General features: G+C 64.8%; 6 protein-coding genes across 8 annotated transcripts in view; 4 read left to right on the top strand and 2 right to left on the bottom strand.

Moving 5' to 3' along the window:
• Positions 1 to 1,050, bottom strand: part of SLC39A1 (solute carrier family 39 member 1) — a 3,106-nt gene extending 2,056 nt beyond the window's left edge. For both annotated transcript variants that reach the window (XM_041467390.1, XM_041467391.1), the window contains exons 1-2: positions 678 to 1,050; positions 55 to 282 (exon numbers count right to left, since the gene is read on the bottom strand). In XM_041467390.1, the coding sequence (XP_041323324.1) occupies positions 55 to 211 (157 nt within the window). In that variant the 5' untranslated portion in view covers positions 212 to 282; positions 678 to 1,050. The remainder of the gene's footprint in view (positions 1 to 54; positions 283 to 677) is intronic.
• Positions 1,051 to 1,231: 181 nt separating this feature from the next.
• CREB3L4 (cAMP responsive element binding protein 3 like 4) lies at positions 1,232 to 2,726 on the top strand. Its single transcript, XM_041467392.1, is given in 7 exon segments — positions 1,232 to 1,475; positions 1,556 to 1,755; positions 1,757 to 1,912; positions 1,994 to 2,062; positions 2,159 to 2,234; positions 2,311 to 2,401; positions 2,482 to 2,726. Coding segments are annotated over 7 exon segments (915 nt in total). The 5' UTR covers positions 1,232 to 1,370; the 3' UTR covers positions 2,700 to 2,726.
• Positions 2,727 to 2,941: 215 nt separating this feature from the next.
• Positions 2,942 to 7,050, bottom strand: LOC121353496 (ras-related protein Rab-13-like). Its single transcript, XM_041467387.1, is given in 11 exon segments — positions 2,942 to 3,364; positions 4,089 to 4,168; positions 4,254 to 4,339; positions 4,667 to 4,707; positions 5,488 to 5,561; positions 5,642 to 5,692; positions 5,817 to 5,892; positions 5,894 to 6,003; positions 6,113 to 6,173; positions 6,268 to 6,328; positions 6,854 to 7,050. Coding segments are annotated over 11 exon segments (921 nt in total). The 5' UTR covers positions 6,978 to 7,050; the 3' UTR covers positions 2,942 to 3,207.
• A 396-nt stretch (positions 7,051 to 7,446) lies between these two features.
• RPS27 (ribosomal protein S27) lies at positions 7,447 to 8,766 on the top strand. The gene is made up of 4 exons (XM_041467393.1): positions 7,447 to 7,532; positions 7,791 to 7,899; positions 8,194 to 8,304; positions 8,642 to 8,766. The coding sequence occupies exons 1-4, from the start codon at positions 7,527 to 7,529 to the stop codon at positions 8,668 to 8,670; spliced, it is 255 nt and encodes an 84-aa protein (XP_041323327.1). The 5' UTR covers positions 7,447 to 7,526; the 3' UTR covers positions 8,671 to 8,766.
• Positions 8,767 to 9,336: 570 nt separating this feature from the next.
• Positions 9,337 to 14,453, top strand: LOC121353497 (cathepsin S-like). Of its 2 annotated transcripts, none has more exons than XM_041467389.1 (8): positions 9,337 to 9,473; positions 9,870 to 10,030; positions 10,254 to 10,373; positions 10,829 to 10,984; positions 11,057 to 11,281; positions 12,381 to 12,546; positions 12,644 to 12,746; positions 13,270 to 14,453. In XM_041467389.1, the coding sequence occupies exons 2-8, from the start codon at positions 9,905 to 9,907 to the stop codon at positions 13,367 to 13,369; spliced, it is 996 nt and encodes a 331-aa protein (XP_041323323.1). In that variant the 5' UTR covers positions 9,337 to 9,473; positions 9,870 to 9,904; the 3' UTR covers positions 13,370 to 14,453. The 2 variants fall into 2 exon arrangements, with proteins under 2 accessions (XP_041323323.1, XP_041323322.1); XM_041467388.1 differs by having other exon boundaries at positions 9,840 to 10,030.
• Positions 14,454 to 19,088: 4,635 nt separating this feature from the next.
• Positions 19,089 to 25,862, top strand: part of LOC121353520 (rho guanine nucleotide exchange factor 2-like) — a 22,386-nt gene continuing 15,612 nt past the window's right edge. The window contains exons 1-5 of the mRNA XM_041467420.1: positions 19,089 to 19,204; positions 19,723 to 19,888; positions 20,501 to 20,609; positions 20,789 to 20,834; positions 21,630 to 21,741. Of these exons, the coding sequence (XP_041323354.1) occupies positions 21,724 to 21,741 (18 nt within the window). The 5' untranslated portion in view covers positions 19,089 to 19,204; positions 19,723 to 19,888; positions 20,501 to 20,609; positions 20,789 to 20,834; positions 21,630 to 21,723. The remainder of the gene's footprint in view (positions 19,205 to 19,722; positions 19,889 to 20,500; positions 20,610 to 20,788; positions 20,835 to 21,629; positions 21,742 to 25,862) is intronic.

Here is a 25,862-nt window from a genome sequence, read left to right as displayed (position 1 = left end):
GCTGATCAAGGAAACGTCCGGCCCAGACCCCCCCAGACCCCCCATCCCCGGTACCGGGGGGCTGTCGGAAGCACCAGAGGGGCGCGAGGCCGCAGGCGAGGGGCAGCAGCAGCAGCAGCACCAGCGACCCCAACTTCACGGCCAGCCCGGGCGGGGGCTGCGAGGCCGCCCCGGGGCTCCAGGCCAGCGAGGCTCCGGTGCCGGTGTCCATCGTGATCCCGGAGCTCAGCGCCCGCCGCCGGGGAAGCTCCGAGCCGCGCTGCGCATCCCCGGCGAGCGGGGCTGGAACGGGACGGGCCGCTCAGAGCCGCCCCCCCGCCGGTCCCGGTGACTCACCCGGCACCGACCCCCCCCCGCCCGGGGGCCCCGGGACACGGGAGGGACCGGAGGGGGAACAAGGACGGGAATCGAGGACCGGGATGGGGAACTTGGGCAGCACAGAGCGCGTTAGGGGCCAAGGACCGCGACCGGGGACCAGGACCGCAATCGGGATCGTGAACCGGGACCGGGACCGCGATCAAGAACCGGGATTGCGAAGCGGGACCGAGGAACGGGACCGAGCGGGAACCGGGAAATAAGGAGCGGGAGTCAAGGATCGGCTTTTCCGGGACTAGGATCGGAACCGGGGCCGAGGACAGGGTCAGGGTCGGGGACGGGGACGGGACCCCCGCACTCACCGCCCGCCGCATCCCAACCGCGTCCCGGGAACTCCGGGGGGCGGCGCCGCCTCCGCCGGCCCAGCCAATGGTGCCGCGGAATCCCCGCTGGCGTCACTGATTGACGTGCGGCTCAGCCAATGGAAAGAGAGCGGAACCCGCGCGGCCCCGCGGCCCCGGGAGCGCGCACGCGTCCGCCGGGCCGGGCGGGGCGGGGGAATCCTGCCGGTGCCCGCCGTACCGCTCCCTGGCCCCCGGTACCGGCTGGATCTCCCCGTTCCTGCACTCCCGGACCCCGTTACCGGGGGCTTCCCCCCGTTCCTCCACCCCGAACTCCGTTACCGGGGGCGCTGGGGTCACCGGCTCCCGTACAGAGCCACCGGAGCCGCCCCAGGCTCGGCCCCGTTCTCGGTTCCCCCCGCGAGACCCTCCCGGTACCGGGGCAGCCGCACCCCCCCGGTGCCCCCGGTGTCCCGGTAGGGCGGCCGGAGCCCCGAGCCCCGCTGGGGGAGGGACGATCCCGGCCCTTCCCGGCACGGGGCGGAACTTGGCTGGATTCCCCGGGATCCCGGAGATCCTGGTGCCCAGCGCCGGCACCGGGCGGAGGCGGCGGCGCCACCGGGGACCGGGGAACCCCGAGGAGGGGGCGCAGGGGGTTCATCCCCGGGGGTCGGAGCTCGAGGGATCCCGCGGGGGGGTCCCCAGGGAGCCCCAATGGAGGCACCGGAGCTCCCGGAGCCGGACGGGCTCTTCCCGGATCCCGCCTCGCTCCCGGTGCCGGTGCTGAGCTTCCAGACCTTGACGCTCCCGGAGGATGATGTGAGTGGGGGTGGGAGGGGCGCGGGACCCCCACGGGGACACCGGGATGTCCCGGGGGTCCCGTCACGGTATCCCCGCAGGGCAGCGGAGCCGAGGAGCTGCTGGGGCTGACGGTGAACCCCGACATCGCCTGCGGCCTCGGCACCGGCCCGGAGCCCCCCCGGCCCGAGGGGACCCCCCCGGTGCTGCTAGAGGTGGTCTGCGACCTCAGCACGCCCCTGCTCCCCTCGCTGCTCCCCGGCATCCAGCTGGCCCCGACCCAGGTGCGTGCGGGGACACGGGGGTTCGGGGGGACCGGGGGGGGACAGCAGTGACCCCTCCGTGCTCCAGGCCGAGGAGCGGCTCCTAAAAAAGGTGCGGAGAAAGATCCGGAACAAGCAGTCGGCGCAGGACAGCCGGCGGAGGAAGAAGGAATACCTGGACGAGCTGGAGAGCAGGTGGGGCCGGTGTTCCCGTTATCCCGACCCTCCGGTTATCCCGGTGTGTCCCGGTCACCGTCCCTGTCTCTGCCCGGGCAGGGCGGCTGCGTGCTCGGCACTGAACCAGGAGCTGCGGAAAAAGGTCCAGGAGCTGGAGACGAGCAACGGGTGAGCGCGGGGAGCTCCGGGATGGGCACGGAACCGGGAAGGGGCACCGGGAAGGGGGCAGCGGGAGGGGCACGGAGCTGAGCCCCGTTCCCGCAGGTCTCTCCTGCGGCAGCTCCAGGCGCTGATCAAGGAAACGTCCGGCAAGCCCGCGCAGACCGGCACCTGTGTCCTGGTACGGCCCCTCGGGGACCCTCCCGGGAGCCCCCCGGGAGCCGCTCCGGGGCTCACGGCTCCCGTTCCTCCCGCAGATCCTCTTCCTGTCGCTGGGGCTGATCCTGCTCCCCAGCTCCAGCCCGTTCCGCCGGGGCGGCAGCCGGGACGGCCTCGGACCCACCGGAGGTAACGGGAGCACCGGGAGGGGGGGGTGGGGACAGCCCCCCCCCGCCGCAGCGCCGCCACGGCTGTCCCTGTTCCCGCAGTGATCTCCAGGAACATCCTGGCGCGGCGGGAGCCGGGAGCGGCCGCAGAATCCCCGTTCCCCCGGTGGATACCGGGGCCAGAGCCGGGAGCCGGGGTGGAGGACGGAGCCGGGGGGGGGCCCGGGGATGGGATTCCCACCCCCCCCAGGGATCCAGGCAGCAATTCCTCCAGGCAGGACATGGGGACAGGGACACGGGGACATGGGGATGAGATGTGAGGGGGGGTCCTCAGGGTGGGAATAAATCCAGAATAAATCCACGTTCTGTTTCCACCCTCTGGAATGTCGGAGGGGGCGGGAATGGGGAACATTCCAGTGCTGCTGCAGGCACATGGATCAGGATTTATCCCACATTCACTCCTGGGGGCTTCCCAGGGACCCCCAGCGCGCTCCCAGGGTGGATCCCAGTGCTGGAGGAAACAGAGATCCCCCCCAGGAAACAAACACAGCATCACTCCAGGAACGATGAGCAGGATTTATTCCACATCCCTCTCCTGGAGGATGCCCAGGATGATCCCAGAGCAGATCCCAGTGCTGGGGGGGAACACGGGAATTGCCCCCAAGGGACGAACCCAGCGTCACTGCTGGGATTAATTCCACATCCCGCTCCGGGCCATGCCCTGGCTGCTCTCCCAAGGCACATCCCAGCGGGACTCCAGCTCCGGGCAGCGAGGCAGGGGCTGCCTCTCCTCGCAATTCCCGGCTCCCAGCCCTCGGGAGCCTCTGGCTAGATGGACTCGATCTGTTTGCGGACCTTCTCCAGCGCCCGCCGGTCCAGCACGCGCTGCCGCAGCACCACGAGCGCCGCCGCCGCCGCCGCCACGCCCAGAGCGGAGCCCACGAAGCGCCAGAAGCGCCGCGCCTCCAGCGCGGCCGAGCGGCAGCTGCGGGGCCCGGCCCGGGTGATGCCCCAGCCCCGGCAACTCCCGGCCCCATCCCCGGCTCCATCCCGGGCAACTCCCGGCTCCATCCCCGGCAACTCCCGGCTCCATCCCCGGGCAACTCCCGGCTCCATCCCCGGCCCAACTCCCGGCCCCATCCCCGGGCAACTCCCGGCCCTATCCCCGGCTCCATCCCGGGCAACTCCCGGCTCCATCCCCGGGCAACTCCCGGCCCCATCCCCGGGCAACTCCCGGCCCCATCCCCGGCTCCATCCCCGGGCAACTCCCGGCTCCATCCCCGGCTCCATCCCCGGCCCAATTCCCGCCCCCATCCCGGGCAACTCCCGGCCCCATCCCCTGGGAATTCCCGGCCCCATCCCGGGCAACTCCCGGCCCCGATGGAATTCCCAGCCCAGATCCCCTGGGAACGACCAGCCCCAATCTACAGGAATTCCCAGCCCCGACTCCCTGTTAATTCCCAGCCCTGATCCCTCCAGAATTCCCAGCTCCAATCCCCCAGGAGTTCCCGGCCCTGATCCCCCGTTAATTCCCAGCCCCGATCCCCGGGAGTTCCTGGCCCCCATGCCCCGGGAATTCCCAGCTCCAATCCCGCAGGAATTCCCAGCCCCGCTCCCCCGGGAACTCCTGGCTCCAATCCCCCGTTAATTCCCAGCCCCGATTCCCCGTTAATTCCCAACTCCAATCCCCCGTTAATTCCCGGCCCCACCTCTTGTACTCATCCCGGTGGGACGAGGCGCAGTTGATCTTCTCGATGAAGCCGGTGGGGCCGCAGGCCGGGATCGTTTTCTGCACGGAGGGCTCGGTCACGGAGAGACCCCCGGGACAACCGGGGACCCCGAGCCCCGCAGCCGCCCGGGGGAGCCGCACTCACCATCTCGAAGCCGGAGCACCGCGTGCACTCCTGGGCAACCACGAACTGCTCCACCCGCCAGCACGGCGTGGCCACCGCGGGGCTCGCTGCGGGGGGAGCGCGTTACCGGGACCGGCCGGGAGCGCCCGGCACCGGACAGAGCCCGGACCGGACCAAGAGCCCGCCGCCGGACAGACCGCTCCGTCTCCAGCCTCCCAGCCCCGGATCTATCCCGCTCCGAGCTCCCGGGATCAGACCGAGCCTCCCAGCCCCGGATCTATCCCGCTCCGAGCTCCCGGGATCAGACCGAGCCTCCCAGCCCCGGATCTATCCCGGTCCGAGTCCCCGGGATCAGACCGAGCCCCCCGGTCCGAGCCCCCGGCCCCGGTCCGAGCTCCCGGCACCGTCCCAAACGCCGGCCCGGCCCTGCTCACCGGGCCGCTCCTCGCTTGCCGCTGCCGCCGCCGCCGCCGGGCTGTGGGCACAGAGGAGCTGCCGTGAGGGCCCGCACCGGGCCCGGCCCTCCCACTCCCGGTGTCCCCCGGTCCCCGCTCACCGCAGCCAGTCCGGTACGGCGCTCAGCACCGCCAGCAGCACCGCGAGGGCGCCGGGCCCCATCGGGGCGCCGGGATCGGCGGGAAAACCCCAGGAACCCCCGCGATCTTCCGGGAGCTACCGGGAACTACCGGGCCCGGCCCCGCCGCGACAGCGGCGCCGCCATGTTGGAACTGCCGGGGGTGCCGGGAGGGGAAGGGCGGGGCCTGGCGGAGGCGCCGGGCTCAGCCAATGGGAGAGAGGGGCGTGGCTAGAAGGCCATGAAGAGGCGTGGCTTGACCATAACGGGCACAACTTATTTAGTTAGGGGCGTGGTTTTCAGTTTAATTAGGGGCGTGGATTTGCGCACGGTCTGGGGCGTGGCTATGAGAGTGGGCGTGGTATTAATCCAAGTTTGGCGTTGTGGGCGTGGCTTGGGCGCGGCCTCGCCGCCGCTCGTCCCGGTCCGGGTCCCGGTCCCGGTTCCGATCCCCGTCCCGTCTCCGATCCCGATCGCAATCCTGATCCCGGTCCCGATCCCGGTTCCGACCCCGTTCCCCCTCTCCAAACCCCATCAAAGACACTCCGGAGCCGGGACAAGGCACAGCGGGGCTTTATGGCACAAGGAGAGAGGGGGGCAGCCCCAAATCCCCCCAGATTCCCCCCCAGATCCCTCCGGAGAGGCGCCTGCGCTGCCCCGGGGGTCTCGGGGAGCCCCTACCCCAGGGAGCATCTCCCGCCGGCCTTCCGGGGGGGCCCGGGCTCCAGCAGGGCTCTGCTGCTGCTGCCGGGGGGCTGCGGGGAGAGGGGGGGTCAGGGGGGCGCAGGGGGTCCCTGGCCTGCCCCCCACCCCCCCAAATGCCGGCCCCACTCACGGCTTTGCGGAAGGATTTGTGCAGGATGTCCCGCGCCAGCGTGCGGAAAGCCTGGGGGGACCACGGGGGGCTGCTCAGAGGGGGGGCAGTGCCCGGGGACCCCCCCCCCGGGAGGAGGGAGGGACCCCCCTGTCCCGGCAAACGCGGGGGTGCAGCCCCAGGGACCCCCCCTCACCTCCTCCACGTTCTGGCTGGACTTGGCGCTGGTCTCGAAGAAGCGAATCCCGTGTTCCTTGGCCAGCTGAGCGACCGCGACCCCCCGTGAGCGGAATCCCCCCACCCACCTCCTTGATGCTTTTCATCCAGTTCTGGATGTTCTCGAAGGATTTCTCGTCCGTGATGTCGTACACCAGGACGATGCCCTGGGGGGGATCGGGGGTCAGGAAAGGTCGGGACCCCCTGCCCGCGGTTTTGGGGTGGGGTCCTGGCCCCCGGGGCCCCCCGCCCAGGGCTGCAGCCCCCTCCCCGTACCACGGCTCCGCGGTAATAGGCCGTGGTGATGGTTTTGAAGCGCTCCTGTCCCGCCGTGTCCCTGCGGAAACGGGGCGGTTTTGGGGATTTCGGGGGGATTTTTGGGGGGGATTTGGGGGTCTCCTCCCCCTCCCTGAGCACTCCCCCCGACTCACCAGACCTGCAGCTTGATCTTCTTCCCATCGATATCCACAGTGCGGATCTTGAAGTCGATCCCTGGGGGAAAGGGAGGGGGGCACTGGGAGCAGAACCGGCCCCCTCCCGGTGCTCCCGGTGCTCCCGGTGACCATCTGGCTCCCCGGGAAAGGCGGGGCGGCGAAATCCGGGAGGGGAATCCCGGGGCATTCCGGGATGGAGGTTCCCGGGAAGAACCGGGCTGCTCCCGGTGGGGGGTTCTGGTGAGTTCCAGGGTGGGGGTCCCGGGGATTTTGGGTATGGGGGTCCCGGTGAATCCCGGAATGGGGGTCCCGGGGCAGAGGGGTGTGGGAGGGGTCCCGGGACGATTTTGGAGAGGGGGGGTCCCGGTGAATCCCGGCTGGGGGATCCCGGAGGGGTCCCAGGATGGGATTCCCAGCGGGGGGGTCCCGGACAATCCCGGTGGGTCCCGTTGGGAGGTCCCGGTGAATCCCGGAGGTTCCCATTTGGGGAGGGTCCCACTGTGGGGGCGGGTCCCGGTTTGGGGGGTGCCGGTGAATCCCGGTGGGTCCCCGTTGGGGGGGTCCCGGGGGGGGTCCCACTCACCGATGGTGGAGATGTAGGTGCTGCTGAAGTTGTCCTCGGCGAAGCGGATGACGAGGCAAGTCTTGCCCACGCCGCTGTCCCCGATCAGCAGCAGCTTGAAGAGGTGGTCGTAGGCCTTGGCCATGGCCCCCGCCACCGCCCGCCGCCACCGGGACCGGCCCGGCCCCCCCGGGCGGGGCCTGGCTGCGGCCCCGCCCCCCCGCCGTGACGCCACGCCCATATGACGTCACCGCATTGATAGCGTGACGTCACGCTTTTGATATGCCACTCCCAAAATGGCGCGAGCGCCACCCTCCCGGGATGGCGGCCGTTCAGGCGACCTTCCCAAAATGGCAGAGGCGGGACGGCCTCCCCAAGATGGCGGCAACGTAGGGACCTTCTCAAAGTGGCGGAAACACAACCGACCGTACCGACAATGAGGCACCTCCCCAAATTCCCACAGCTGAAACGCCCGCCCCAAGTGGCGGCAATGAGAGGGGCTTTCCTCCAAGCGACAAAACTTTAACGGCCGCCCCAAAAGGCGGCAATGTCAGCGACCTTCCCAAAATGGCGTCAACACCCTCCCAGCCCACAGCCGGCACCGCCCCACTTCCGCCCCTGGGGCCGCCCCGCAGCGGAAATGGCGGCGCGGGGCTGAGCCCGTCCCTTTCCGGCCCCTCACGCCGCAGCCGCCATGCCTGTGAGTGCGGCCCGACCCTGGCCGGGCTCCGCCGCCGCCGCGGCCGCCGCGGGGCCGCTCCCGGCGGGACCAACGAGGAGCGGGAGGGCGCGGGGAAGGCGCAGGGGGGGCGGCGGGGCCGGGGGCGCGCGGGGCGCTGGGGGCGAGGCGCGCGAAGGGGGGAGCTCCAAGATGGCGGCAGCGGCGTGAGGGGACGGAGGGGGGGAGCGGGAGCGATGGCGGTGGCCCCAGGACTGACCCACCGCCGTGTCCCCGCAGCTCGCCAAGGACCTGTTGCACCCGTCTCCCGAGGAGGAGAAGCGCAAGCACAAGAAGAAGCGGCTGGTGCAGAGCCCCAACTCCTACTTCATGGACGTCAAGTGCCCCGGTGGGCACCGAGGGCCTTCCAGGGTCCCTCCCCGTGTCCCTCCGCGTGTCCCGCTGCTGTCCCCGCTCTCTCGTTGCCCTTCCCTGTGTTCCTTTCCACGTGTTTGTTTCCCCATCTCCCGCCGTCTCTTCGTGTCCTTCCCCGTTTCCCACCGGGCTCTTCCTCCGTGTTTGTGTCGGGCTCTCCCTCCGTGTCCCTCCACGTGTCGCGGTGTCCCTGCGTGTCCCCCCGGTGCCCTCCGCGTTCCGGGGTCCCCCTGCCCGTGTCCCCGCCGTGACCCCGCTGTCCCCGCAGGCTGTTACAAGATCACCACCGTGTTCAGCCATGCCCAGACCGTGGTGCTCTGCGTGGGCTGCTCCACGGTGCTGTGCCAGCCCACGGGGGGCAAGGCCCGGCTCACCGAGGGTGGGTATCCCGCTGGAGCTTTGGGAATCCCGGCGTGGGGGATGGAGGGATCCGGGGCTGCTCCACGGGGAGGTTGTGGAGGGATTGGAACCCTGGGAGGGGCTGGATCCTGCTGGGGATGGGGGGATTTGGGACCCCTGGGGGGCTGATTCCCCCCTCGGTAGAGTTTTGGAATTCTGGGGGGGTTGGAATGCCGGGGCGGGGTTTGGAATTCTGGCTGTTTCGGGAGCTTTCAGCTACAGAGCCCCCCAAAATCCGGGCTGGGAGACGTGGGATGCCCATTCCCAGAGGGATTCGGGGGCCGTGCAGCGTTGCCAGGTTGTGTTTGCCCCCCCAGGCTGCTCGTTCCGGCGGAAGCAGCACTGAGCCAGCCGGGATGCCACGGAGACAGACGGGAATTCCGCCCGCTCCCCGCAGCCCCCTCCGCTTCCCACCAATAAATTTTGGATAAAACACCCAAAACGGGCCAGTTCTGGTTCTTGGCTGGGCGTTCGGGGGTGTGGGGAGGGAATTTCATCCCGGGAGGGGCTGGAGTGGGTTAAGGCTGAGGGGAGGTGTCCCTGCCATCCCTTCCCAAACCTTTCCATGATTCCCAAAGAATCCAAGTGCGGGTGGTGCCACCGCCACGCTGGGGTGGGACAAATCTCCTTCCTGTCCTTGTGGGGCTGCTCCAGCTGGCCTCAGTTGGGAATTCCACGTGGATAAACCTTTTTTGTCTGTGGTTTGACTGGAAGAACTGGGAATATCCGTGTGTCCTCCTCCCCACAGTGCCCTGATCCTCTTCCCATCCCTCTTTTCCCATCTGAAGGGGAATAACCGGGATGTTTTCCCCAGATCTGGGGGGGCTCAGCTCTCCCCATTCCCCCCTGGAGCTCCCAAAATGCCCCCTGAGCCGTGACCCCCCTCTCACCCCGGATTTTTGGGGTGCTGGAAGGACGAGCCCCCCTCCCCGCCCCGCTGCCCCCTCAGATCCGAACTGAAATCGAAATCGGGACTTTCGGTTCCTCATTCCCTCATTTCCTGGCTCGTGATTTCTCCCCACGCCGCCGCTGCCCCGCGCCCCAAATCCCGGCGTGCCGGCACCGGGAACGCCCCGGATCCCAGCCCGGACCCCTCCCCAGCCCCCTCCCCAGCGCCGCGGGCCGGAGCCACCCCAGGGAATTTTGGAGGTAATTTGGGCGGCTTTGATGTGTCAATCCCCGCCCCAGGAGCGCTTGGAGGAAGTCAAACTCCGAGACAAGTGGATTTATGAGGGTTTGGGGTCTGTTTTATCCCGGGTCTCCACCTGGATGGTGGGATTGTCGGTGCATCCCATCCTGGAGGGCAGCGGTTGGGTAAAACCAGGGAATTTGGGGATTTTTTTTGGGCATGGATTTGTCCCGGCAGCTTCCAGGCTGGCTCAGATGTGTCCTGGCCTGTCCTCACGGACACGGGGCTGGCTCCCGGATTCTCCCCTGCAGGGAATTTTGGGATGCGTGTCCGGGCGGGCCGGTGGCACCACCAGGTCACCGGGGTGTTGTCACCTCCCTGCCCAGACCGGATTTGTCACCGAGGGGTCAATCCAGGATCCGAGCCCTCGGCTCCTGCTCAGAATCCCGGGATGGAGCCGCTGGCTCCCGCCGCCCTCCTGGCCCTGCTGGTGCTGGCACTGGGACACCCCGACCCCGCGCTGGACCGGCACTGGGAGCTCTGGAAAAAATCCTACGGCAAGGAATATCATCCCCAGGTGGGAATGTGACAGGGTGGGGAGCTGGGGGTGTCCCAGGAGTGTCCTGGGAATATCCCAGGATTTTCTGGGGCTTTCCTGGGGGGTGACCACCCGTGGGAGAAGATCTGATGGCGCTTCTGAGCCAGGGATGAGCCAGCTGGGGCCTTTACTGGGATGAACTGGGCTGGGATGGCTCTGGAGGGGCCGTCCCGGCTCTCACAGGGCCCTGCTGGAATTCCAGGAGGATTTTCTCCGCCGCCTGACGTGGGAGAAGAACCTGTGGCTGGTGACCCTGCACAACCTGGAGCACTCCCTGGGGCTCCGCTCCTACATGCTGGGGATGAACCACCTGGGGGACATGGTGGGTGCTGGGAGCGGTTCCAACCCTCTGGAATTGCCCTGGAGGGTGACTGAACTGGGATTTCGGTGGGTCCGGGGTGGGAAAACTCCCAACATCCCCCTCAGCCCATCCTGGTGGGATCCAGCAGCCAGGGACAGGCTGCTCTGGAATTCCGTGAGGAAAGAACTCCTTGGGGTGGAATTTGGGGCACACTGGAATTTGGGAGCTGTCCTGGTCATTTGGGATATTTATCTTCTGTATCCCAAATTTGGGGGGAGTTTATGACCCGGTTTCCAGGGATTTGGGCAGCTAGAGCTGAGCTTTTCCTTTTCTGATGAAAACCTGGAAATTAAACGGAAAAACAAGGAGTTGAAGATCCCCCACAGCCACTTCCACCTCAGAATTCCCACTTAGACACCCTCAGCTGGGGCTGACAGACAGCAGGAATCACCCGCTGGGATTTTCCTCCCCACCAGACCAGCGAGGAGGTGGCGGCTTCGCTGACGCGGCTCCAGATCCGTCCTCGTCCCCGTCGGAATTCTGCATTCCCGGCCCAATTCCGGCCGCTCGGTGACATCCCCGAGGAGCTGGACTGGCGGGACAAGGGCTGCGTGACCGAGGTGAAGAACCAGGTGAGCCTCGCCCCCGCCAGCCTCCCGCTGCTCCCCGGGGCAGCTCCCGAGCCTCTCCCGCCTTCTTCCCAGGGCGCCTGCGGATCCTGCTGGGCCTTCAGCGCCGTGGGAGCGCTGGAAGCGCAGGTGAAGCTGAAAACCGGGAATTTGGTGTCCCTGAGCGCCCAGAACCTGGTGGATTGCTCCGGGATGTACGGGAACAAGGGCTGCGCCGGGGGGTTCATGACGGAGGCGTTCCAGTACATCATCGACAACGGCGGCATCGAGTCCGAGGAGTCCTATCCCTACACGGCTCAGGTGGGCCTGGGAAAACCTCTTTTCCAGGAAAACGCATGGAAACCTCACCCTGTTCCTGTTTTCCTCCCTCCTCTCCCATCCAATTCCCCCTTGCGCCCGTTTCCTGGTGGCACCTCAGGATCCAAACCCATCACAGGAACCTTGGGATTTTTTGGAGGGGAGTGACTGGACCAGGAGCTGGAATTCCTACCTGGTTATTTCAACATTTCTTGAGCAACGAGCTGGAGGGGAGGGAAAAATGGGTCAGGAGCCTCCTGAAAACACGATCCCAGGAAATGGGTCAGAGCAACAACAGCTCAATCCAAGAAAAAGTGGGATTTAACTCTCCAAACATGGAGCTACAGAGGGAAAAGCTGTACCCGGGGTCTGGAGGGAATGAGAAGCATCTGTGGATAGGGAGGATGAGGATGGAGGCTTGTGCTGGATTTAGTTGGGATTGGGAATGGGAACCAACCCCCGGATAGGGTTGGAGTGATGTTTTTGAGAGAAAAGGGTGGAGAATCCAGTGGGAAACAAACCAAGGACAGGGAAGGCAGGGCTGGAGGGGCTCGGACGGGGGTCTGGGGGTCTGGGAACACTCCAGATCCCATTGGCTCATTCCCATTTCCTGGCTGGTTCCCGTTTCTTGGCTCATTCCCATTCCTTGGCTCATTCCCGTTTCCCGCCTCATTCCCATTTCCCATTTAATTCCCGTTTCCTGCTCGTTCCCGTTTCCCGTCTCATTCCCATTCCTTGGCTCATTCCCGTTTCCCGCCTCATTCCCATTTCCCATCTCATTCCCATTCCTTGGCTCATTCCCATTCCTTGGCTCATTCCCATTCCTTGGCTCATTCCCGTTTCCCATCTCATTCCCATTTCCCCAATTGTTCCCATTTCCCACCTCATTCCCGTTTCCCATCTCATTCCCATTTCCTGTCTCATTCCCATTTCCTGTCTCATTCCCATTTCCTGTCTCATTCCCGTTTCCCGTCTCATTCCCATTCCTTGGCTCATTCCCGTTTCCCATCTCATTCCCGTTTCCCATCTCATTCCCTTTTCCCATCTCGTTCCCATTCCTTGGCTCATTCCCGTTTCCCGTCTCGTTCCCGTTTCCCGGCAGAACGGGACGTGCCACTACAACGCCTCCGCCCGCGCCGCCTCCTGCTCCCGGTTCCTGGAGCTGCCCGAGGGCGACGAGGCCGCGCTCAGGGACGCCGTGGCCACCGTGGGCCCCGTGGCCGTGGCCATCGACGCCACCCGGCCCAGCTTCTTCCTGTACCGCTCCGGTGAGGGCGCGGGATTGGGCGGAATTCAGGAATTCGGGGGTTAATTCCTGGAGGGAGGCTGGGATCGGTTGGAATTCCGGGATTTTTCCCTCCCCAGGGGTGTTTGATGACCCCCAGTGCTCGCAGGAGGTGAACCACGGCGTGCTGGTGGTGGGATACGGCTCCCTGGAAAACAAGGAATACTGGCTGGTGAAGAACAGGTAAAACCCTGGGCATCCACAGGGAATTCTGGAACATTCCCGGCTGGAGGGGACCCACAAGGATCAGAGTCCAACTCCCAGCCCTGGACACCCCCAAACTCCCACCTTGTCCCTCAGGGCCTTGTCCAGGTCCTTCTTGGCCCGTGGGAAGGTTGGAACAATGATCCATAAGATCCATTCCAACCCAACCCGCTCCATAATCCCACGATTTTGTGTTTGGAGCTGCCCAAATCCGTGTGGATGCGACACTCGGGGACACATTCCCGCGGTGGCTTCCTCAGCCTCGGGAACAGTTGGACTTTGTGGTTTCTGAGGACTTTTCCAACCCGAATGGCTCCGTGAATCCCAGGATTCTGGCACCTTCTCCTTTAGAAACGAGCACCGCCGACCGGCGGCCGCGTACAAATTCCCGGCGGGAACAGGACCGCTAGGAACGTGCCTTTTGCATCTCTCCCAAAACGCCCTGATTTTAAAAATCCCCACAACGAGGGGTTTTCCCTGTGTCCTCTCCCTGTTCCCAAAGCTGGGGCGTGCACTTCGGAGACGCGGGGTACATCCGCATGGCCCGCAACGCCTCCAACCTCTGCGGCATCGCCAGCTACGCCTCCTACCCGCTGATCTAGCCGGACCTGCGCTCCCAACACCGCCCCAGAGCTCCAGATTTCCGTGGATCCCATTCCAGGGGCGCTGGGCACCCTCTGATGGTTGGATCCGAGGGGTGGGAGTGGGAGTGGCGTTGGTGGGCATCCGGGGAATGCTTTTTTTGGTAAGGGGAAATTGGGGGTTTGGGTAAAGTGGTGATTCCTGCAGGGATCAGGTACAGGGATAACAGGGATCGGGTACAGGGGTCACTGGGATCATTGGGGTCACAGGGATCACTGGGATCACTGGGATTGGGTACCAGGACCACAGGGATCATTGGGATCAAGTATCAGCACCACAGGGGTCATTGGGATCACTGGGATCACTGGGATTGGGTGCCAGGATCACTGGGATCACAGGGATCATTGGAATCATGTACAGGGATCACAGGGATCATTGGGATCGTGTTTCAGGATCACTGGGATCACTGGGGTCATTGGGGTCACAGGGATCATTGGGATCAGGTACAAGGATCACTGGGATTGAGTGCCAGGATCACTGGGATCACAGGGATCATTGGAATCATGTACAGGGATCACAGGGATCATTGAGATCCTTGGGGTCAGGTACTGGGATCACGGGGATCATTTGGGTCAGTGGGATCAGGTGTCAGTTCACAAGGATCACAGAGATCATTGGGATTGGGTGCCAGGATCACTGGGATCATTGGGATCAGGTACAGGGATCCTTGGGATCACTGGGATCATTGGGATTGGGTACTAGGATCACTGAGATCACTGGAATCATGTACAGGGATCATTGGGGTCATTGGGATCGTGTGTCAGATCACTGGGATCACAGGGATCATTGGAATCATGTACAGGGATCACAGGGATCATTGAGATCCTTGGGGTCAGGTACTGGGATCACGGGGATCATTTGGGTCAGTGGGATCAGGTGTCAGTTCACAAGGATCACAGAGATCATTGGGATTGGGTGCCAGGATCACAGGGATCATTGGGATCAGGTACTGGGATCACAGGGATCGTGGATTCCTCCCTCCGGAGCTGCTGGAATTGCAGATATTCCATGGAAAATAAAAGATTGCATTTTGCTGCCTCAAAACTCTGATATTTGGATGCAAATATTTGGAGATAATACCCCCCCCCCCCCCCCCCAAAAAAAAATCCAATATTTTGGGTGGCTCCCTCACCCCACAGCCAAGAATTCCGTCTGGGTGGATGGAGATCCCGAGGGAACAGTGTCCCTTTGTCCCTAAACAACGTCCCCGGGGCTGGAATTCCTCACCCCCGGATCCCACCCCTCCCTTGCCGGTGGGATCCGAGCTGCCGGGAGGATCGGAGCGCAGGGAATCTCACCGGGATGAGGGGTAAGGATGATCCCAGCGGGATCTGCTGCCACTCCCGTGGGATTTCGAGCTGGGAAAAGGTCGAGGGTGGCTCAATCCCGGCAGCTGGATCGGGATTCAGGGCAGGTTTTGTTGGGAAAAGGAGCTGTCCCTGTTGTATCCCAAATCCTGGCGCCACCGGGAATGTTGCTCCTGGATTTCGGGCAGGGTGAGACCCCCCCCTGGTGAGGAGGAGCCAGTTCCAGAATCCCCCCGGAAATCATGGAATGATTCAGGTTGGAAAAGACCTCGGGGAAAGATTCCACCTGGAATATTTCTGGCGTTTTGGGGGTCTCGGCGCCTCGGAAGGAATTTTTGTGCCCCAATGGAATCACGGCTTGGCTTGGCAAGGACCCAACGACCCCATTCCCGCCTCCATCCAGGAATTTAAGCCCCAATTTCCCAAATTCCACCCTAATCCCAAAGGTTTCTGCCCACAAGCACCGCGGGGAGATCTCGGGGGCGGACCAGGAAACGCGGGGCCAAAATTTAACCCCAAAAAAACCTGGCAAAACTCTCATTCCCTGCCTTGGGGGAAAAAAAATAAATACATAAATCCCCGGAAAAGAGAATTCCCGACAAAAATCCCTGGAAAAGCTCGGGGAGCGGGCAGGGCTCGGGTCCCGGGAGGTGTCACCTCCTGGCACCTCCCGAATCCCGCACAAAGGTCCCCGTTCCGCCCGTTTGTTTAAACAAACACACTCCCGGCGGGACAAATCCCCGGGAATACCCAGAGGGAGACGGAACCGGAGGCCGTTTGGCTCCGGAGAGGCAGAATTTGGGAATTTTCTGGGGTTTCTGCCGGCGGGACCCCCCGGCCGAGGCGGCTTGGGCGCTCCCGGAGCTTTTTCCAAGCTGCCGGATATTCCCGGTAGGTGGGAATCGCTTCCCTGCCCCCGGGGGTGCTGAGGGCCCGCAGGTGCCTCCTCCGGAGCGGGATGGAGCCGATCCAGCCGGGATTGACCCGTTCCGTGCCGGTTTTTTCCCAGGAGATGAAATCCCGCCCGGTGCTGGCGGTGCCCGAGGTGCGTGACCCGTCTGGAACAGGGACAAGGTGGGGATGTGGGGGCAGCCCCGTGAATTCGGGGTTCAGCCCTCGTGGATGTGGGGTTCAGCCGGCAGCGAGTTGGAAAATTGGGAATATTCCGTGGGGGAGGGAGAAGGAATTCTTGCCTTTGGGGCAGGGAAACTGAGGCACGGAGTCAGCCCCGCCCTGCCCTGCGGTGTTTTGGGGGTGCCCAGCTGAATGATCCAGAAATCCCTTGGGAAGGGGAGGCAGGAAGGGGCTGTTTGACCCCCGAGGGGGACGCGGGGGCTGTTCCCGATCCCTGAAAAACGCCGGGAAAGGGAATGGGGGTGCCGAGGGCTGTGGGGGGAGGAAGAGGGAGCGGTTCCGGATTTGGGGAATGGGAGCGGCACCCCCGGCTCTGCGGGAAAAGGGTTAACAGGGAGAAGGATCTGCTCGGCCGAGTGGTTCCTGGTTTGTTTGGAGTGCGGGAGAGAAGGGGGAGGGGGCGCGGGGCTGCGACCCCGGCGCTCAGGAATTGGGAATTTCCGCCTGGAACGGAGCTCACCCCCACCCACGGCCACCCGCAGGTAGGTCCGGTGTGACCCGGGGTGACCCGGGGTGACCTGGGGACGTCACGACCCCCCCCGAGCCCCCCCTGAGCCCCCCGGCCCCGCTGTCACCTCTGAGACCACCCCAGGGCCAGCAGCGCTGCCACCCCCGGGGTCCCCCCGGGTCCCCCCGAGGTCACGGCCCTCGAGCCGCTCCCTCGTCCCTCCAACACCCCCGGGACGGGGATGCCCCGCCGACGATCCCGGGAAACACCGGGACCCCCCCTCCATTCCGCGTCACCCCCGCCCCGAACCCCTCCGTGATTCCCGGGATTGTCCCGAACCCCCCCGGGATTGTCCCGAACCCCTCCGGGAGTCCCGGGATGGTCCCGAACCCCCCCGGGAATCCCGGGATTGTCCCGAACCCCTCCGGGAATCCCGGGATGGTCCCGAACCCCTCCGGGAATGCCGGAATTCCAGCGGAGTCGCTGGGAAGGGCGGGATGGATCCCCACGGTTCCCTCCCCCGGGACCGGGGACACCCCAGGGATGAGTCTGGGAGCAGCTCCCGAAATTCCCGGCCCGCCGTTGTCCCGCTGTTCCCGCATCCCGTCCGGGATCCAACCCGGCCGCTCTCCACCAACTTTTCGGGGCTGTCCCCAGGATCGGGATTTGGGGAAGTTGATGTCCCCAGGATCAGGATTTGGGGGAATTGTCCCCAGGATCGGGATTTGGGGGAGCTGCTGCAGGATTTCCCTTTCCCTTTCCCTTCTCCGGAGCTTGGATTTGCATCCTGAGATTCCCAGCAGGCTCTGGGAAGCTCCCGGTTGCTTTTCTGCACCTGGATGAGCCGGGGAACCTCAAAATTTGGGGGGGCCTGATGGGTTTTTGGGAAGAGCCGTGCCTGTGGTTTTCCCCTGGAGCGATGGCCACGCTCCTCTCCTCATTTTTTTTGATGATTCCATGTTTTTTATTCCACGTTTGTGGCCGATCCCCGGCAGATCCACAAAGGAAAGAAGTTTTTTTTTTTTTTTTTTTTTTTTAATTAAATCAGCTGACCGGGCTGGGAATGTAAAAACAGGAAAACGGCTGAGCTCATCCCAGCTCATCCCAGCTCATCCCAGTCCTGTCCCTGTCCCCTGCGGGGTGAGTCTGCCCGGGGCTGGGGCAGGAGGTGCCAGCCTGGGAATGGTGCTGGGATTTGGGGATTGTGACACCGGGCTGGGGCAGGGGACAGGGGGCATCCTGGAGCTCAGGAGGGGATCCAGGAGGGGATCCAGGAGGGATCCCGAGGCCCCCAGGGGATCCCAGCAGGAGCAGCCAGCTCGGGATGCTCAGGGGGTGTCGGGGTTCAGGGGGGGATGTTGGGGTTCTCAGAGGATGTGGGATTTTGGGAGGGGTGTTGGGATTCCCAGGGGTTTCCCGGTCTTGTGTGGCCTTTTAGGGAGCCATGGCCAGGCTGAAATCCCCCAGATCCCACCCCAAAACCCACTCAGATCCTACCCCAAAACCCGCTCAGATCCCACCCCAAAACCCGCTCAGATCCCATCCCAAAACCCGCTCAGATCCCATCCCAAAACCCGCTCAGATCCCATCCCAAAACCCGCTCAGATCCCACCCCAAAACCCCTTCAGATCCCATCTCAGATCCCATCTCAGATCCCACCCCAAACCTCGCTGCGTTCCCATCCCACAGCCTCTCCCAGCCCCATCCCAAATCCACTCCAGGCCCCATCCTGGATATCCCGGTCCCCCTAAAACCCCCTGGATCCCTCTCCCCCCTCCGGGGGGTTCATCCCTCCCCTCAGGAGGTGGGAATTTGGAGGCTCGAATGAGCTGCACCCTTGTGGGGTCCCCTGGGGTGGGGGGTCCCATTCCCAGTCCCAGTCCCATTCCTGTTCCCTCTCCCATTGCTAATCCATTTCCTATTCCCATTCCCTTTCCCATTCCCCTTTCTCATTCTCAATCCTAATCTCTTTCCCATTCCCATTCCCAATCCCTTTCCCCCTCCCATTCCCGTTCCCATTCCCATTCCCTCTCCCGTTCCCATTCCCATTCCCCTTTCCCATTCCCTTTCCTGTTCCTTTCCTGTTCCCTCTCCCATTTCCCTTTCCCCCTCCCACCCCCATTCCCTTTCCCATTCCCGTTCCCATTCCCATTCCCATTCCCATTCCCATTCCCATTCCCGTTCCCATTCCCATTCCCATTCCTTCTCCCATTCCCATTCCCATCCCATTCCCTCTCCCTTTCCCGTTCCCGTTCCCGTTCCCAGCCGCTCTCCTCCCTCCCGAATTCCTGCCGGTTTAATCAGTAACCCGGAGAGCTCACGCTCCCACCGGGGCGGTTTTGGAGCCCCGCGGCCCCCCCGGGGGCGTTGGGGACCCTCCAGCGCCGCGGGGACACGGCCGGGCACGGGCACGGGAACGTCCCCCCTGCTCCGGCCTGGGGGGGACAGGGCTCAGCTGAGACCCCCCAAAATCACCTCAGGGCCGGGCCGGACCCCCCCCCGACCCCTCCACGCCCCCTTCCCGCAGCGTCCGGCCCTGAGCGGCACCGGGAGCCCCCCCGGATCCTGGAGCACCCCGAGATCCTGGATCCCCCCCGGATCCTGGAGCACCCCCAAGTTCTGGAGCCCCCCCAAGTCCTGGAGCACCCCCGGATCCTGGAGCCCCCCCGAGTGACCCCAGAGCCCTGCGGGGGGGTCCCCGCCGACCTCCCGCCCCCGAGGCGCCGCTGCGTGTCCGTCCTGGAGCCCGGCACGGCCTGGGATGAGGAGGAGGAGGAGGAGGAGGAGGAAGGGCGCACCCGCGGGGTGACCCTGCGGAGATCCGGGAGCTCCCTGGATCCTTTCCGCCGGCACAGCTGGGAGCCGGGCAAGGAGCCGCGGGGCATCCCGGGCTACGGGCACCTCAGGTAGGGGGGACCCCCGTGAGCCCCCCCAAATCCAGCGGGCTCGGGGATCCTCTGCACCCCCGAGACCCCAGACCCAAACCGGGATCCATCCCTGCCTCTGTGGGGACACCCCGAATTCCCTGCTCATCCTCGGGACCCACTTTGGGGGTGTCCCCTCCTTGGGGACCCGCTTTGGGGGTGTCCCATCCTCGGGGACCTGCTTTGGGGGTTTCTGCCCTCGGGGACCCACTTTGGGGGTGTCCCATCCTCGGGAGCCGCTTTGGGGGTGTCACCCCATCCTCGGGGAGCTGTTTTGGGGGTGTCCCCTCCTCGGGGTGTTGCTTTGGGAGTGTCCCCCCTCCTCTCGGGACCCACTTTGGGGGTGTCCCATCCTCGGGGATCTGCTTTAGGGGTCTCCCCTCCCCTCAGGGACCCACTTTGGGGATGTCCCTTCCCCTCGGGACCTTTGGGGGTGTCCCCTCCCCTCGGGACCTTTGGGGGTGTCTGTCCCCCAGCTGACAGTCCCGTGTCCCCCCCAGCGGGAGCCCCGAGCTCGGCTGCAGCGCGGAGCAGCTGGGGGGGCTCTGCCGGCCCCGCCGGGACCCCCGGAGAGCCCCCCTGGTGCACAGCAGCGACGAGCTGGACTCGCTGCTCTCGCAGGACGACGAGGATGAGGAGGACGAGGCCGATGTCAGGCGGGCACAGGTGGGACCCTCCTGTCACCTCGGGGTCACCCAGAGCCCACCTGAGCTGGGGGAGGGGACAGGGACCCCGGGGAGGGGACAGGGACCCCGGGGAGGGGACAGGGGACCCCAGGGAGGGGACAGGGGACCCCGGGGAGGGGAGAACTGAGGGAAAGTCGCATCCTGGTGGCTTTGCTGTCCATCCTGGTGGCTTTACCATCCATCCTGGTGGCTTTGCTGTCCATCCTGGGTGGCTTTGTCATCGTCCCGGTGGCTTTGTCGTCACCCTGAGTGGCTTTGTCGTCACCCCGAGTGGCGTTGTCACGGTTTGGGGCGAGGCTGGCATCGCTCTGGGTGGCTTTGCCATCACCCCGGGTGGCTTTGCCATTGTCCTGCTGCTCTGCCATTGCCCGGAGTGGCACTGCAATTGTCCTCAGAGACTTTGTCACCATCTTGAGTGCCTTTGCCACACTCCCGGTGGCTTTGTCATTGTCCTCGTGCCTTTGCCATCCTCCCGGGTGGCTTTGCCATCACCACGAGCGGCCAGGACGCTGTCCCCTGGGAGCAGCTTCCTTTTGGGGACCGATGGCGGGGAGGGAGGGTGGCAGTGCCACTGTCGCTGTCCCCACCGCAGGAGGACGCGCGGAGGCTCCCGGCGCCCCGGGCCGGGCCCCGCTCCCGGGGCTGGTCCCGCTTCAAATCCGCGTCCCTCGGTGTCATCGCCAGCGTCCCCGGTGAGGACGGTGAGTGTCCCCCCCGGGAGGGACCCTGGTGTCCCCTCGGCGCTGTCCCTGCTGTCACCTCTCCGCTAACGACCCAAAATCGATGGCGCTGCCACCGCGGTTAATTACCGCCCCCCCTCCCGCCGCCCCCGGCGGCTCCTCCGGACCTTTTTGAAATTCCTTTTCCCTTTTTTTTCCAGCGGCCGAAATTCCCCCGTTCGCCTCCCAGCAGAGCCTGCTCGGCGGGTGAGTCCCCTCGCTGTCCCCTCGGTGTCCCCCGCGCTGTCCTGTCCCCTCCCCGCGCCTGTCACAGCCCATTGCCGTCCTCATTAGGGCGGCTGCTCCCGGGAATCGTCACACCGGGGGCTGGCCGGGAGCCCCGCGGGGACGGGGACGGGGCTGGGGACAGGGATGGGGACAGGGACGGGGACAGGGACCGGGACACGCTGCCCTGAACGGCCGCGCCACCAAGGACGGGGCTTTCCCCCCTCCGAAAGTGGCTCTGAAGGTGATTTGTCGCCACCCGAGGGCATTTTGTCACCCCCTCGAGGGTGGTTGAACTCCGAGGGTGGCTTGTCCCCCCCCTCAAAATTGGGATTTGTCCCCTCCAAGGGGAATTTGTCCCCCTCAGAGGGGATTTGTCTCCCCCAAAAGGGAATTTGTCCCCTCCAAGAGGAATCTGTCCCCTCCAAGGGAGGTTTGTCCCCTCCAAGGGTGGCTTTTGTCCCCTTCCGAGGATGTCCCCAAGGAACCAAGACCACCCGGGACACTTCGGGGTTGCCCCTCCACACCCGGGACCCCCTCCCCGCTCCCCAAATCGGGGGGGGCAGAGACAGTGGGGGACCCCCGGGAGGGGACAGAGGGGCTGGGAGGGGACAGAGGGGGCTGGGAGGGGACAGAAGGGGTTGGGGAGGGGACAGAGGGGGCTCTGTGGCGGCCCGGCTGGCGGCGGGGAGGGGACACGGACGCTCCTCCCCGTTCCCGGCGGGGACAGAGCGGGATTGTCCGGCGGGATTGTCCGGCGGGATCCTCCTCCCGCAGCGCCGGGAGCCGCGAGCGGCTGGCGGGGGAGGCGGGGACCCCCCCGGGCCGGGAAGGGACCCCCCTGGACAGGACCCTCAGCTTCATCCGCAGGATGACCGGCAAGACAAAGGTACGGGAAAAACGGGAGCGGGGCGGGAGCGGCTGCGCGGGCGCGGCGGGACAACGGAACAACGGGAGAACGGGAATAATGATTTGTCGCCACCCGAGGGCATTTTGTCACCCCCTCGAGGGTGGTTGAACTCCGAGGGTGGCTTGTCCCCCCCCTCAAAATTGGGATTTGTCCCCTCCAAGGGGAATTTGTCCCCCTCAGAGGGGATTTGTCTCCCCCAAAAGGGAATTTGTCCCCTCCGAGAGGAATCTGTCCCCTCCAAGGGAGGTTTGTCCCCTCCAAGGGGGGTTTGTCCCCTCCAAGGGTGGCTTTTGTCCCCTTCCGAGGATGTCCCCAAGGAACCAAGACCACCCGGGACACTTCGGGGTTGCCCCTCCACACCCGGGACCCCCTCCCCGCTCCCCAAATCGGGGGGGGGCAGAGACAGTGGCGGCGGGACAACGGAACAACGGGAGAACGGGAATAACGGGAGAACGGAACAACGGGAATAACGGGAGAACGGAATGACGGGAGAACGGGAATAACAGAACAACGGGAGAACGGGAATAACGGGAGAACGGGAGAACGGAACAAGGGGAGAACGGAACAACGGGAGAACGGGAGAATGGGAACAACGGGAGAACGGGATAGCGGGACAACAGAACAACGGGAGAACCGGATAACAGGAAAAGCGGGAGAACGGAAAAACGGGATAAAGGGAACAACGGGATAACGGGACAACAGAACAACGGGAGAACGGAAAAACGGGAGAACGGGATAACGGGATGGGTTCAGGGACGCTCTGCCGTGCCTCAGTTTCCCGGCTCCGCCGCTCGCTCTTTGGCAGATTTTGGGATGCAAAAGAAAGAAAAACGCGGGCTGTGCTCAGGGAAGGGATCCCGAGCGGATCCTGCCCCCTCCCCCCCCCCCCCCCCGCCCATCCCGGCCTCTCCTGCGTCCATCCCTTCCTCGGGAATGTTTTCCTCCTGCCACTCCCCCTGCCGTGCCTCAGTTTCCCCTCTCCCGCCTGTTCCTGAGGCGCTTTGATGACTCGTGGTGGGGGGTGAGGGTTCCCCCCTTTCCACACCCCCGTTTCGGGTGGGGAAACTGAGGCACGAGGGCACAGAGCAGCCGGCGGTGGCTTTGTCCCCCAGCCCGGTTTTGGGTGGGGGGGGACAAACCCCGCTGGGCCCCCCCCGGGCGGCCCCGATTTGCCGCCATGCGGAGCCGTTAATCCCTGCCCTCCTCCTCCTCCTCCTCCTCCTCCTCCTCTTCCCGCCGGATCAGCCGCCAGCTGTTCCCCCGCCCATCCCGGCCTCTCCTGCGTCCATCCCTTCCTCGGGAATGTTTTCCTCCTGCCCCTCCCCCTGCCGTGCCTCAGTTTCCCCTCTCCCGCCTGTTCCTGAGGCGCTTTGATGACTCGTGGTGGGGGGTGAGGGTTCCCCCCTTTCCACACCCCCGTTTCGGGTGGGGAAACTGAGGCACGAGGGCACAGAGCAGCCGGCGGTGGCTTTGTCCCCCAGCCCGGTTTTGGGTGGGGGGGGACAAACCCCGCTGGGCCCCCCCCGGGCGGCCCCGATTTGCCGCCATGCGGAGCCGTTAATCCCCCCTGCCCTCCTCCTCCTCCTCCTCCTCCTCTTCCCGCCGGATCAGCCGCCAGCTGTTCCCATCTGGGGGGGCCCCGCGCCCCCTCCCCGGCTCCAAATCCCGCCTGGAGGCGCCGCGGGATCCGGAACCGCCCGGCGGGACGGCTCCAGCCTCGCCCCAGCAGCGCAGCGGGGCCGAGCTCCGGCCTTCCTCGGGATGTTTATTCCCATTATTTCATGATTTGTTTGGGATTTTGGAGGGAAAAGGCGCCTGGAAGTCGGGGTGAGCTGGGGAGGGGGCTCCGGCTCCGTGTCGGGATGGGGATGGGGGCGGCGAGGGGGTCGGTCCCGGCTGGAACAGCGGGATATCAGGAAAAATTCTTCCCAAAACGGAGAAAAAAAAATAATAATCCTGCAAGGGGGGGCTCCTTTGGGGTGGGAACGGCCCCTCCCGGGGTCCGGGGGGGCTGCAGAGCCCCCAGACCCGCTCCCGGTGAGTGCTGCGGTGACTCCGGGCGTCTCCTGTCACCGGACCCCCGCCCCGTTTTTCCCTCGCTCCGGCGTTTTCACGGCTCAGCCGCCGCTCCCCCTCGGTCCCCCCGAGTTTCCTCCGGTGGTTTTTGGGTGTTTTGGGGTAAATTCGGGGAGGGGGAGGAGAAGCGAGTCCCGGGTGTGTCCGGGAGGAAACGAGGATCGGGAATGGGGGAGAGAGGGGGGGGGACCCCGAGCGCGGCCTCCCCCCGCCCCCCCCGAGGCTTTCATTCCGCTTTGCTGACCAGGAGTTAATTAAAACCCGCAGTTTAATTAAAATCCAGCCTTGGCAGGCCGGGAAGGAGCCGGGAATGAGTCGGGAATGAGTTGGGAATGAGGTGGGAATGAGTCAGGAGCGAGGCCCGGCCGCTTCCGTGGATCTGCCCCCAAGGCTCAGGGGATGTTTTCTGCATCCCAAGGATTTTTTTTTCTCCTGGATCCCAGGAATCTTTTCCTAAATCCCAGAGATGTTTTCCTGAATCCCAGAGATGTTTTCCTGGATCCCAGAGATGTTTTCCTGGATCCCAGAGATGTTTTCCTGGATCCCAGAGATGTTTCCTTGGATCCCAGGGATGTTTTCCTGCATCCTGGGGATATTTTCCTGGATCCCAGGGATGTTTTCCTGCATCCCAGGAACATTTTCCTGGATCCCAGGAACGTTTTCCTGGATCCCAGGGATGTTTTCCTGCATCCCAGGAACATTTTCCTGCATCCCAGGAACGTTTTCCTGCATCCCAGGAACGTTTTCCTGGATCCCAGGGATGTTTTCCTGCATCCCAGGAACATTTTCCTGCATCCCAGGAACGTTTTCCTGGATCCCAGTGATGTTTTCCTGCATCCCAAGGATGTTTTCCTGCATCCCAGGGATGTTTTCCCGGGAATGGCCATCCCACCCTCCCTACGGTTCATCCCTCCCTCTCCCAGGAGATTTTTGGGGCCGTTCCCGTCCCTCGGCCGCTGTTTTTTTCCACGGGGAAACTGAGGCAGGCGGGAGCGGCGCCACCTCTGCCTGGCACCGCTGCCTTTTCCTGGCTATTCATTAATCCCTCGGTGTCCCCTCGGTGTCCCCCTGCTGGGAGATGCGGGACAAAAGGACATTTAACTCTTTGCGCGCCGGACCTGCGGGGGGGGTGCCTTTGTCCCCTGGTGACACTTGGGGATTTTGGGGTCCCCAAAAAGCCGCAGCCGGGATCGGGAGCGTTATCTCAGCCCGGGAGTGGGACCGATGCCACAAATCCTGGCTTATCTCGGGGGAGTTAATGTTCAACCAGGCGGCTCCCGCTGCCAGGGCCTCTCCCAAGCTGCTGATATGGGGGAAAAAGCAACATTTTCCCCCAAAATTACACTTTTATCCCAGATTTCCATCCCCAGGGAAGGGCTCTCCCAGCCTGGGTTTGCTGCAGGTGGGAGAGAAAAGGCCCAAAATGGAGGAGAGCAGGGTTGGGATTGTGTCACCCCAAAAAGGAGCTTTGGGGTGTGCAGGGCTTGGGGAGGGCTGGAATTCCATGGGATTCGCTGCTTCCTTTGGGATTCCAGTCCTGGAGCTGCGCTGGGGTGGGAGGGGGTGTTCCCAAAGGTCGGGGCTTTCCAGGGAGTGTGTGAGGGGGGAAACTGAGGCACGGAGAGGAAGGGCTGGACTCGGGGCCGCATCCGGGCTGCCGGGGCCGGAGCAGGGGGGGCTCCGAGGGGCGATCCGAGGGAGGCTGGGGAGGGTCCGAGCTGATTCCAGGGACTGATCCCGAGGGAGGCTGGGGAGGGTCCGAGCTGATCCCAGGGATTGATCCCGAGGGAGGCTGGGGAGGGTCCGAGCTGATCCCAGGGATTGATCCCGAGGGAGGCTGGGGAGGGTCCGAGCTGATTCCAGGGAGTGATCCCAAGGGAAGCTGGGGATGATCCGAGGTGATCCCAGGGATGGATTCTAAAGGATGCAGGATGGTGATCCGGGATGAACCCAGGGACCAATCCCGAGGGATGCTGGGCTGTGATCTGGGATCTGCAGGGGCTGATCCCGAGGGATGCTGGGCA

This window comes from Pyrgilauda ruficollis, unplaced genomic scaffold (genome assembly GCF_017590135.1).
Source record: "Pyrgilauda ruficollis isolate IOZ18807 unplaced genomic scaffold, ASM1759013v1 scaffold208, whole genome shotgun sequence".
In the NCBI taxonomy this organism is placed as follows: Eukaryota; Metazoa; Chordata; class Aves; order Passeriformes; family Passeridae; genus Pyrgilauda; species Pyrgilauda ruficollis.
The sequence above is the reverse complement of the archived record's forward strand: the minus strand, read 5'-3'. Positions and strand labels throughout refer to the sequence as shown.